The 12798-nt window shown below is 42.3% G+C and overlaps 1 protein-coding gene across 5 annotated transcripts in view; it reads left to right on the top strand.

Moving 5' to 3' along the window:
- The window catches only part of DENND2B (DENN domain containing 2B), a 157463-nt gene that overhangs the window by 67320 nt on the left and 77345 nt on the right, over positions 1-12798 (top strand). For 3 of the 5 annotated variants that reach the window (XM_044425929.1, XM_044425930.1, XM_044425927.1), the window contains one exon: positions 11424-12635. The exons of the other annotated variants lie outside the window; for them this stretch is intronic. In XM_044425929.1, the coding sequence (XP_044281864.1) occupies positions 11424-12635 (1212 nt within the window). The remainder of the gene's footprint in view (positions 1-11423; positions 12636-12798) is intronic. 5 annotated transcript variants of the gene reach the window in all.

Raw genomic sequence — 12798 nt, 5'->3', positions numbered from 1 at the left:
TTCTGCCCACAAGATTTCTGTCCTTTTATCAGCAGGGGAAACACATATTGGCAGCTGTAGTGTCAGAGGCTTCTGGGTGCCCCACAGGGAGGCAGCAACAGTAACTATGCAAAGATAGTAAAAGAAAGCCCTGCATCAGCTACTTCAGGCTGCAGCTGTGGACTATTTTAAATCACAGTACTGCTCCTAGTGTAAGTGGCAGTGAACTGAACAGATCAGACACTGCTCTGGAGATACTTTATCCAGTAAGGGTCCTGGAGCAGTGAGGAGGCAGGACTTTAGCTTGCTCCAATACCTTCATTGTCTGGGCAAAGATAGAAAAATGATTGGTTCAGCTTTCTGCCTTTTAGACTAGAAAAAAATAACTGAATTAAAATGGTACATGGTTGGACTAGTCAATGCAGTCCTTTCCTTGCCTAGTCAGTATTGCAGCAACACTGGTCTCTTGGAGCTCCAAGTGACCATCCACTTGGTTTCAGTGCCCTCAAAGTAAACCAATATTTGGTGCGTGTGTTGGCGGGGGGGAGGTGTTATGCTGAATATTCAGAGTCAGGCAGTCTGTTCACAGGGGAGGTATAAGGAGCCGTCAAATACCTGGGTCATGGCATAACAGGTGGGAGCCATGGTGCCATAACAGGCTGCCACGTGTAACTGGAGGACCCAGAGCCGCTTTGGAGGCCCCAGTGCCCATCGTAGGGTGGTTGAACTAGTGCAGGAGGTACAGGCAAAGAGGTGGGGGACAGAACAGAAAGAGGAAGAAGGGACTCTTGCATCCTGTGCTACCTTCTTCTTGTTTTACCTGGAGAAGATTAATAGAAAGGTTAGGCAGGAGAAAGGAGATGATCACTTCTGTTTTGGCAAATACAGAATGTAGCACATTCTTTTTTTCAGAAGGCAAGCAACTCACTGGTTCTGATGTATTCTACCATAGTTATGTTGACTAATTAGAAAACTCAGGGTTTTTTTTGCCACTGGGTCAACTGTTTGTTTCAAGATGTCTCTTCTTCATCACATCACTAATAAGCATGTTCTTCTGCCTGAAATACCAAATGCCTGCAGGCTATTAACCGGATGTCTTAAAATTAATAGAGGGGAAAACCTACAGTTTGGGATGAGTAACTAATGGCTCAACCCAGGACAAGTTCACACAGAAAAAAAGGCCCATAACTCCTAGCATGTCCCAGAATTGCAGGCCTTTTTACTGTCTAACTTTGGATAGGTTTGCACTGTTTCTTATTTTAAGAAAGATCTTTACGATCAAAAACCAACTGAATTGTTGGACACAGTAGGAGGTTTTAAAGTAAACAGCTTGTCATTTGACAGGAAATCCCAATTTCGTGTGAACTTTATAAAGCATTTGCAGTCTAAAAAACCCCAACTCCATTTAAATTATCTTTAGCATGAATGTTATAAAAGAGTACATACAGATTTACCAACACTGTATTCTTCAGATGACACATCTATCCCCCTCACAACAAATGTTGGTATTTTTTCTGGTATACTTTCCCCTTCACCCCATAAAAGCGGTCTGCCTCTCTGTATGATTATGCAACATTATTTTGTACATTTTATGCAGTTCTAAATTATGCTTTGAGACCATCATATGGTGCATGAAATATTTTGAAAGCACTGCTTTTAAATTGGAAAACTGCTCCCTTGGGAGGGTGTTCCTGTTGTCACAAAGTCCTGCCAGTCAGTATTTTGCACAGCCACTTCTACTTTAAACTGGCCGAAGTCACCCAACCCTGACTGTGAGGATCCTCGGGAGAAGATGGAACATGTGACAATAAACTGGTGAGTGTACTGGCAAAGCATAGTGGCTTCATACATGTGTTGTCCAGCCTTTGAAGTTGAGGATGGTTCAGGGGCAGAGTGTATGCATTGCGTGCGGGAGGCCCCAGGTGCCATCTCTGGGGAGGAGGGAATCCTGCCTGAAAGCCTGGTGAGCCGCTGTCAGCAGCACTGCTAGATGGACCAGTGGTCTGACTCAGCACCAGGCAGGTTTTGATTCTCCAAACTGGAATTTGGAGTCCCTTTTTGAACTTAATGCTCATGCCCACCAGGAATCCTCACATTATGTTAAAAGCAAAAACCGCTTCAGATATGTTGTCCAGAAATTTTAAGACAGCTCTCGGCAGAATTACTGTACACATTCATAAAAGCACAGCCAGACCTCCATTCGTCTCATGTAGAATACAAGTTTACACTGCATGGTGTAAAAATGTGTATTTCCATAATTTTTGTCATGGATGACATTCATCTCATACTTCTGTTTAGCATTAAGATTAAAAGCAACAGCCAGAAAACAAGCCCCCTGTTCGTTCATTCTCTTTGCAAAGCTCATGGAGGAATACTCAAGTCTAGCACGACAGTGAAATATTGGTCTCTGCTCTTCCCAAATATGTGTTAACCAATCTTGGGAAATATCCTTCAATTTGTTCCACCCAGTTGATTTTTATCAGCACGCTGCAGTGTATGTCAGGATGAGAATTCATACCTGTGATCCAACGGACAAGCTTAAGGAAAGAGTTGATTTCCTTAAGTGAGCTTAGGGGACTCCATATAAAGTCCCAGTCATGTATATGGTGAATTACAGCCTCTGCTTTTTTGGTGAGGTTGTGGGCAAGGCACACATATTCTTTGTGACAGCCAGTGCAAAAGGTCTGAGGAGGCTGTGCATGGATATAATATTGGGTTCTGCCAGGTTCTCTGAATAGGCTGAGAGCCCAAATACCATTCCACTTCTAACACACCACAGTAAAACCATATGTATGTTTTATATTGAAGAACTGTATAAAGTATTTGAAGCAAGCTTGTCTCTTTTACTATAAGCTTATGTACTGACAAAAGTCATTACCTGCAATGTCAAAAAGAGAGAGAATAATAGTTCTAAATTCCAGCCTTCCTCATAGTCGAGCCCTGCCAGTGCTGCGTCATCATAACTATCTCTGACTTAGGTTCCAAGACACTGACTGACGTGGAAACAAGTGGGGGATGGCTGATGGCTAAAGATTAACCTGTTCAGCTACTGCTGCTAGTCCCTTTTTCCTACCAGATTTCTCAGCCACTTCCTTTCCTGTAAGAAAAACAGATTTGTGAAGATAGTCTAGTCATGTTCACCCCAGAGGAAAACGGGAGGAGGCAGGCACAGGAAATAGTAATTGCATCATTCATTGTTCTATGTGGCTGGTTTCTGTCACAACCTTGGCTTGACTCATAAGTATGGAGGAACTTTCTTGGAAAAGCATTTATCCTTTGATGGGGAAGATGAGGGTAGGTGGAGAAGGCTTACTGACAACTTTCATTTTTGTCAACATTTGCGGTTGCAGCAACAGGAACAGCCTCTATTTTGCAATTAACTCAAACATTGTCTGGATTTCATTTTTATGAAGGTTGCAAATATTTATAGAAACACTTAGTCTCTACCAGCAAAATGAACACCCAGCTGTATCCTTGGCTATTTCCCAAAGTTGGCAAATGGTAGAACATCTTTTTAGACTGAAAGTTGTGGGGTTGCCATGGAAAGCAGGAGTCACAAATCTGTTTCTACCAGTATTTTTAATATCTTGTGATCCAAAGCATATCCACTAAGTGTCTGATTGCCCTCATAAGTAGCCAGTGAAGTAGAGCTAGGATGGGAAAATGTGGCAGCATCTTATCAGGCATTTTGAATTTACTGTAACATTCTTCTAAAGCCTGGTAGCCTGCAGGTATTAGATTGCAACTCCCATAATTCCCAGCCTGCATACCCATTTGAAGAGGAGCTTTATGCTAAGTTCAGCTTTTAAAAAACAGGTTACCTATATAGTCCTGAAAATTGTTTTCAGCTTTATCTGAATGTTTCCACAGAGACCTTCTGAAAGATTTAATGACAGCACTGGTTTTACTTCTTATAAGCTGTTTTTTCCCATGAATCATTAAGACCTATTGCTTTCCTTTCAAGATAAAAAAGTACATTTGATAGTTATAGCCAGGGCACATTTAACTTGATGTTTAAGAAGTGGAGAAGTATAGTTACAAGAACGGCTCCAGAAAATAAGACTGGATATATCATTCCAGGGGTGCAGTCATGACAATGCATAAACCTGCATTTTCATGCTGTATTGATGACTTTGGTGCAAGACAAGGATGGCCAACCTGTAGTCTACAGGATTCATTCAACTTACATCCAAATGAATTTTTGTGGCCGCCATCCTGCAGCAGATTGGAAGCTGGTCTCTTCTCATATGGTAGACAGGTCTATACTATTACAAAATAGACACATGTCTGTTTTGCTGCATTAACAAACCATAGGAAGTTTTGATAAGCTTGTGTGTTCTTTACATCTCTATAATCTGGGCTAAACAGCTGTATTCTTAACAGTCCATGACATTTCCAGTGCTCACAGAAACATGAGTTTTGAGAAAAACTCAACCAGTCCAGAAATTACGTCAAAGTGGGAGCATGGGAGAACGAATGACCCTGATTCTGCTTTTGCCACCTCATGTAGAAATGGGGAATTATGCCTCTCATTTGTGGTGAGATTTTGAGCCCCAACAACTCCCCAGGGCTCATGGAACATTCTGCAGGCAAGCTCAACGAGCTGGATTTTAAGCATTACAGTAAAAGTGGGGAAAGGTGACTCATCACTGCAAGTGACTCATCCTTCAGCTTACACCTGCTTCAGTGTACTATGTGAACCTCCAAATTGTATGTTAGCTTAATTAGGTAGTTTTGGTAATGTTATGGCTACAGCTACATCTGACATGTGACAACTTGCTTACTCTGGAGATGTAATTGGCACACAATGCTACAGTCAGTACTCCAGAATGATTCACAGTCCTGGAATAGGAACTGTTTCTGATAGATTTTGCTGATGCCACTTCTGGCCTATTGCTATTCAGTTTTAAAATCTGGGTTAGGTTCTCATGGAGGTTCAGAACTGAGGTCAGCTTTTGGTCTTCAACCTATTTCTTCAAACCTACTGCACAATGTAAATGAATTTGTTTCTCTTTTGTTTGCTCACATCAGACAAAACCTTCTGTACTTAAAACACCTGGTCAGCTGTACAATTGCAAGTTCCTGCTAATGTTTATTCATAAAATTACTATTTAGCTTTTTTTTTCTTGCTAGTATACATTTTCTGTTAGCAGAGATCTGCCAAGTTGTAGATCTGTCTGGAGGCAATTGTGTACTGGATCTACATCACTCTCTTCCCTATTCTAGCATATGCTGGTATTTGGAAGAACATTCAGAAAGATTGCTAGACCTCCAGGTGCTCTGGACAAAATCTAGCAAGGCAGTTGGAAAAATGAGAGACTGCTATGCACACCTTTATTAAGCTTGTGCTGTGTCCAGATTTAATGTGTCCAGGGCTCCCATATGCAGAACTGAATGACCAAGGGGCTGGAGCAGCAGTGCCAGCAGCTGCTTTGTCTAGAACAGGGTTGGGGATTTTTTCCTTGTTTGGGCAACATTCCCTTGGGGCAGATTTTCAGGGCCGCACACAGACAATGAACAGGGCTGAAGCTACTGTTGGGTGAGGTCAGAGTCAGAAATGGCCAGACCCATACCCATTTTTCTCTTCCTTTCTAACACGCCATTCTCGCTTTCTCACCTTCATCCTCCCTACACATTGGGCTGCCAGGGGAAGGACAAATCACTCTCATCAGAGGTCTGAACTGTTCTCTTATGGAAAGGTCTTTTGAAATTAAGCCAAAGGCTGTTCTTGGCCCTGAGGTCTCAGGTTGCCCACTTCAGGTCTAGGATTAGGAGCTCTGCTGCCCCTTGTTGTTTGCTAGTTGGGTCAGTAGCGTGAGAGTTTCTGTGGAGTACAATTTTCTCCAAGGATCTGAGGTGACTTCTACTCACTTGGGCAGTCCTTTGGCTGAACTCTGGCTGGGCAGCAGTTGGCACTCACCTTGTCTACCTGTTTGTCTTTGTGGTTGCTTGATTGCTGTCCGTCTGCTATTTGTGCCTTTAGTTCCCCACACTGTTAGTTCTCCAAGCAGCTTGTGACTTAGAAGCACAGTAGGCAGACACTATTTTCATTAAATATTTGTACTGTTCTCTTCCCTGCCCCACACTTTTGAAGAAACAAAACTTATAGCTACTGATGATGGCTTGGTGACCTTGTAGCAGTGACTGGATAGCAGGCATGTGTGAATGTCTCTTTCTCTATACTGCCTTTGTTTGGAAGCAAGGAACATGTGAAAAACTTTTCTCTTTGTCTTTTCACAGCTGGTGAATAGAGTAGGACACATCACCCTGCTGTACATTCTTGGCATTTGAAGAAATTGTATTTTCAGTACATTCCCTTCATCCTCCCCTCTGCTCCATCTGTATTCATCTGTACACATAAATCCCACACAGTTCTTGCAAAGATTTTCCCCCTAAAATCTAAGTCTTAAAAGGTGCTTAAACAACTTGGCTTTTGCTAATGGGAACTGTTTATAAAGGCATTATTATTTCCTCAAATTCATCACTCCGTTTCCCCACCTACTAATAACAACCACTGCATTTGTAAAGAATTGTGGCATTGCTTAGAAGAACTCTTTCTCAAGAGGCTGTGAATGATAGAGAATTATAGACAGCAATCATTAGCTCAGGAGGAGTGTGAAAATAATATTGTTTTGGATATGGGGGTTAAGGAAAAGAGTGCCCAAAATGTTCAAGAACAAGTAGGCAAAGGTTTCTTCTCCTGTCACAGAAAAGGGGTAAGGATGTAACCATATGCATGTGTAAACTTGCATAGGATTGTGCTTTCAGTGAAGCAACACAATTTTATAACTCCAAATCAAGTTTTTGACATGCAGTAGCCTTTTCCATCCAGTTGCCTTCCAGATATGTGGACTACAGCTTCCATAATCCCTAGCCAGCATGGGCTATGTTGACCAGGGTGGTGGGAGTTGTAGTCTAGCACAGGTAAAGGAACAGGTTGGGAAAGGCTTTCCCACATAACAAAGCTATCTTTCATTGGATCAAATGTTCGTAGATTACATAAATATGAATAAGAGAAATAGATTTAGAATGGGGAAATGGTCCCTTTTGTGTGTCGGTAAACCCACTAATACAGTGCTTATTTGCTGTGTGCGTATTTGCTGGGTTGTTTCAAAGTGCTTTGAGTGGACAAAGATAATCATCTTTTGTAAAGTTGAACTGTTGTTTACAGAAAAGGTGTCTGTACACATAATGAGATGATTCAGTGGAAATATGGGCATCTATGTCTAGCCACAATAATAATATAGTTTAAAATCACTTTCCTGTTTCCTTCTTGGCATTAGTGACATGCCTTAAGACAGCTAAGTGACTATTAGTTCAATCATGTTGCAGTCATAACAGAACAATTCTTAATAGTGAGTGAGAGGAGTAAAGTATACTGAATTTAGACAGGCACATATTCCCTGGATTTACAGATTCCCTGGTTGTACCCTTTGAATGGATTGTAGCAATTAACCCAAAAGACAGGATCTGTATTTGCAGTGTAAAAATATAAAGAGAAAATTATCACTCATGTTTGTTTGCATAGTAGATGTGTCAGAAGAGCTTGCTACAGCCTTTCATCATGATGCTTGCCCCCAGGAACTACATGGTGGGGCACTTTGTTTATGCAGCCCAAGCTGCATTTCGTCCCCATTTATAGCTCCCTTGCTATCCAGTTTATTGTGGCCTCCTTCCCCCTTATTGTGGGAAGAAGAGAAGGGCAACAGGTACCATTAGTAGAGGTCCTTCCTGTCCCATCACTGCATAGAGTGGAGTCAGGAATGTGTCCCTTGTGCTTCTTTTAGAACCACTGGCTCTGATGGGATTAAAAGAAATGTAACTGAACTGCTGATCTGCTTTTTCCAGTCTTTCTCCTGTTAGGAAATGGGAGGCAGTCCTGGCCTTGCTGGGCTGTCATTATGCCCATTTTCCAATGGGAGGAGTCAGCAGGATGTACTGCCTTGCCCTATAAAGTGAGGAGCAATGAGTGTGACAGAGACTTGTGTGCTGCGTCCTCCAGGGAGCCCTTTGCCAGGAATCCAGAGGGATCTGCAATCACACAAGTGCCTGAAACCGAGAACAAAGCAGAGCTCTTTTATACTGTGTTTTCCCACCTGCTTTGCAGATATTTGTCCTGCTGGAGATTGCCCCAGTGTTCCTGGTAGGTGGTGGGCCCTTTGCTAAGTCACCTTATGATGGTGACTGCTGATGCCAGCCTGAGGGGATGCTGCTGCATGTCTCTGCTTTCTTTACTCTGTGATATCAATACCCGTAACCCTGTTCCCCACTCTTTTCTCAGACCTATTTGTGACAAACATCACACTCATGAAAAGGGCAAAGGCTATCATGGGTAAGAGGCCTGGACAAAAAGAGTAAAAAATGGATGTGGGTATTTAGAGATGAGCAGCAATCCACAGAGTCATTCAGTATACCTTCTTCCTGTTTGAAGGGCATTTTGCTAAATAGCAGTGGTTGATTTAAAACAATGACAGCTGTTTTCATTAAGGCACATTAACTTAGAAACAACAACCACCTACCCTAAATGAGGGAAGAAAGATCACATACACCCTGAAAAAGATTATTTTCAAGAACAATTACCTCTAATAACAAACTTGAGTGGTTGAATGCTGACCAGTTTGGAAGCAAAAAAACACAACACAACACAAAACAAAAGGACACCCCAACATAAGGTGATTTTTACATACTTGGGGGACTCTACATATATAGAAGTAAGAGTTGCATTCTCAGAATTGGTATATTTGGTATACTTCCTTAACATAGATGTTATCATTAATTTTGGATTGAGTTATAGTCTTTGGTTATTCTAATTGCCAGAGGTACTGGAGATAATATAGAAATGGCTGTACTTGTTGGGGATGTTGGGAATTGTAGCCTAGCACCTGTGCAGGGAGAAGAGCTGGCCATCCCGGAGCGAGACTGATAGGTGTATAGTCTAGTACATCTGGGAAGGGCTGGATAGAAAGGCATGCATGGATCCTTGATGCTAACCCTTACCTTAACTACTATGCTTATACTTAGGTAGCTGCGTGTTTATATAGTAAGACTAGAAGGAAAGTAGGAAGGTTAACTTCATCTTTCTTCTGTCTTAATATTGGCAAATGGCTGCCATTTTGTGATAAAACCAAAGTTGTCTGGAAACAAAGTAAACATTCCTCCAAATTCTGGGTTTTTAAAAAATTTATTGCTTGTTGCAGATGTAGCATGCATCATGAGTGTCTTTACAAAGGGACTTTAGGCTGCAATCCTACATGTGTGTAGCTGGGAGTAAGTTGCATTAAACTCAGTGGGGCTGAGTATAGATGCAGAGGATTGTACTGTTAGTCACATACAACTATAATTCCCTGCCCATTTTCGTGGGAGAAAGCCCCACTGTGAATTCACTTCTGAGAAAGATTGTGCTATGTTCTGAAAGACCTTGCTAATCTCTTTTGAACTGCATGTGCTGCTCCTGAAGTACATGAACTTAGAAAAGTACACATTATGAAAGCAAGGACAAGCACATACCTCTGGTTTAAGTTACCAGGTGACAGGACTGAAATAAAGGTGGGAAATACCAATAAAACACCACATAAACAAAAGTAAAGCTCAGTGAACTGAAATAAGACTATCAAGAGGGCTTTAGGCGTTTCCATTTACCAGGTCATTCCTTGCTTCCATTTCCAGCAAATGCTTGACTTCAAGTAACAAGGAAATTCCCTTCTTTAATGAGATCTAAAAGCAAGATAGTGATATATTACATAAATAAATTTGCAAAAAGTAGATTTTTTACAGAATATCTGTGCTCATTTTGCCCACCTCACCCCTCCCCCAGTTACCATTAACTTTTCCCTTAGACTTGGAACATGTTTGATACTGTTCAAAAATAAGAGTAGAGTATTTTATTACAACCAACTAAGATACTACCAAATGATGAGCGAGCTCTCCAGTTTACCATAACTCTTCTTCAGGTTGGATGTTAAGCAAACAAAAGTTAACAACATAGGATAGAGCCTTTGTGGGTTGGACCAAAGGATGGTCCGGTCCTCCATTCTGTTCCTACAGTGGCAGCCAGATGTCAGTGGGAAGGTGAAAACCAGGACGTGAATGCCGCACACCCAGTGACAGCCTCTGAGAGGCGTATTGCCTCTGATACACGAGCTTTATAGCTTGAAGGACTAGCAGGTGCTGAAAGTATTCACACACTAGTGACTTGTAAGGCAGAGAGAACCCCCCCCCCCCAAGTAATCTATATTCACAGAACTGCAGAATTAACAGTACTGGTTAACTGGTTAACAGTATCTAGATTTGGAAGGCATAGAATCCAACCACTAAGCAGAGTAAATAGGTTTTGTGAAGTGCCACCTTCCTCCAAATTTAGGGTATTACAGCTTCGTGGCTAAACCTGATCATGCACAAACTCCAACACAAATTTTTAAAAAAGCCAAACAAGCCCCAAATTATAGTAGGATATTTCTTTATTGAGATCATCTGATGTTCCCAGAGTAGTAGCACTGGATAAAGGTGTGTGCCTTCATCTAAATGTTGGCTTTGTATTGTCTTGTGAAATAACTATAACTTGGGAAATAGTTTGGCATTTCATGGGAGAAGTAAAATGGTGGATGAGGTTTTAAACATAGTTGACTGTAAAACGCAAAACCAGCAAAAAGTCACATCAGCTCTGAAAATGTGTTGTCAATATGACTTGAAGTGTTTTTGCTGCATTCAATGGACTTGAGGTGTTGGATGGATTTGATTATTGTGGTCAGTTGCTTCCATTTAAGTGATTTTTTAAAATGTACCACTAGCAGAGATTAATTTTCAGTACCAATTGTAATGTTCAGCACCCATTTCTGGGCAGAGTGCCTCAGCTATGAATTTATTAGGTAGCCTTAGGCAAGATACTATCTGCTGTGTGGAGCTACTGCTGCAAGGAGATTGCTGTAGGGGACTGCAATCTAGCATAGAAACAGCTCTCTGATGCTTTTCTGCTAGTCCCCAACAGGCAAGTATACTTTGTGGTCTTATTTACAAGGCTGGATTAGAATGCAAGAACAGGTTCATTTATGTTTATTACCGATGCTGACTAAATTGAGCTTCCACGTTCAGAAAAAAGTATGCCTCTTAAGATCAGCAGTGGGGATATGACCACTGAATGTCATGGCCTGTTAGCGTCTAGAGATATCCAGCTGGTTCTTCTGTTGGAATAAAAATGCTATAATCCATGAAAGCTGGCCATTCCTGGCAATGCAATCTGAATGTACTTCAGAAGGTTTGAAAACTACATGAGCTGTGCACTATGGTCCATTTACTAACAGAAAAAAGGAAAGTACCAAAGTTCTAGTACCCAAATTTTGCACTTTTAGAAACTATGTTAGGAAGTCATCAGTTTGTTTTGGGGGTAAAAGTTTTGAGCAAATGATAGGTAGCCAGGTAGCTAATTAATGCTTTTCTTTCCTTTTCAGGTGTCAGTCGGTCTCTCCCCCACCTCTTCTGTACCAACCCAGAAGCCCAACGACATACCCTTTCAGTGACAGTGAAGATTCTTGCCGCTCCAGTAGTTTCACCAAAATTTCTGGTTCCAGGCTCCTCCTCAAAGATCGGACTCCCTGGGGAGTTACCTTGAGGAGCACCTCTGCTTCCCCATCAGACACCGAGTCTCCAAATCAGTCACTAAAAGCTGTCAGTATTGGCTGCTTGGACAAAAGGCTCTCTATTTTCCAGACTGAAGACTCCAAGGAGGAGCAAGATGGTGAAGCCATAGGCAGCCATTCACTTACTCGGAGCACACTCTCCTTGGGGACTGCAGCAAACCTGCGGAACCTCTCTCTCAGCAGGGTGAGCATCCATTCCCAAGCACTTGATATCAAGCAGAAGATATCGGAATGGGAGTGCCGCAAAGAACCTTCTCCTAGGATGAGCGTATGCTTGGACAAGAGGGATGTTGGGGACCGCTCGGGCAGTGAGAGCTGCCCTAGTATGTTGCCTTCTCCCTGCAGTGAGAAGACTTTTGAATACAAAAGCTACCAGAGGATGAGCAGAACATTTTCTGAATGCTCCTACCCAGAAACAGAGGAGGAGGAATTCCTGGACAGGGATTCCTGCCACAGGTTTGAGAAGAGGCCGAGCAGGAGTGAGTCTTCAAATGCTTTCCACAAGGGGACTGCTAGAAAAGAGAGCTCTGCTGTGCTGAACAGAATACAGAAGATTGAACAGGCTTTAAAAGAACAGCCTGGCAGGGGTCTTCCCCAGTTGCCAAGTAGCTGCTACAGTGTCGATAGAGGGAGAAAGAAGTCTGTGACTTTGGGTGCTGTGGAGGGCTTGATTGAGAATGCAAATGATGGCAAGGCTGGGAATGTCCCTGGGGGAAGCAATCTGGAGGCACCCACTGAGACTGAGAAAACTGGCAAAACACTGCAAGGACATAATAGTACAGTTAGTTCTGTTGGTCCAAAGCTGCTCCCTGAGAGCCTGGGAAACACAGCCATCAACCCTGTGCCCAAGCCCAAACGCACCTTTGAGTATGAAGCTGACAAGAATCACAAAAGTAAACCAAGCAACGGCCTACCTCCTTCACCTTTGGCTGCTGTTCCTCCTCCTCTCCCATCCACTCCTGCTCCCCCTGTCACCCGGAGGCAGAAAAAAGAGTCACGCTTTCACAGAAAATCCCAAAATAGGTAAAGATGGAAAGCTATTGTCGTATAACTTTAAATTTTACTGCATAACAAGATACTTCTCCTTTTATGGTAATACTCTTCAGATAAAAATGAAAGGAAGCCTAATTAGCCCACACTGCTTCTGTGCTGTAGAATCAATGCCTTGCAAGTCCTGCTAATCAGG

Source organism: Varanus komodoensis, unplaced genomic scaffold (genome assembly GCF_004798865.1).
Source record: "Varanus komodoensis strain SLA01 unplaced genomic scaffold, ASM479886v1 scaffold16, whole genome shotgun sequence".
Taxonomy (NCBI): Eukaryota; Metazoa; Chordata; class Lepidosauria; order Squamata; family Varanidae; genus Varanus; species Varanus komodoensis.
Note: the sequence above shows the minus strand (reverse complement) of the source record. Positions and strands in the feature narration are given on the sequence as shown.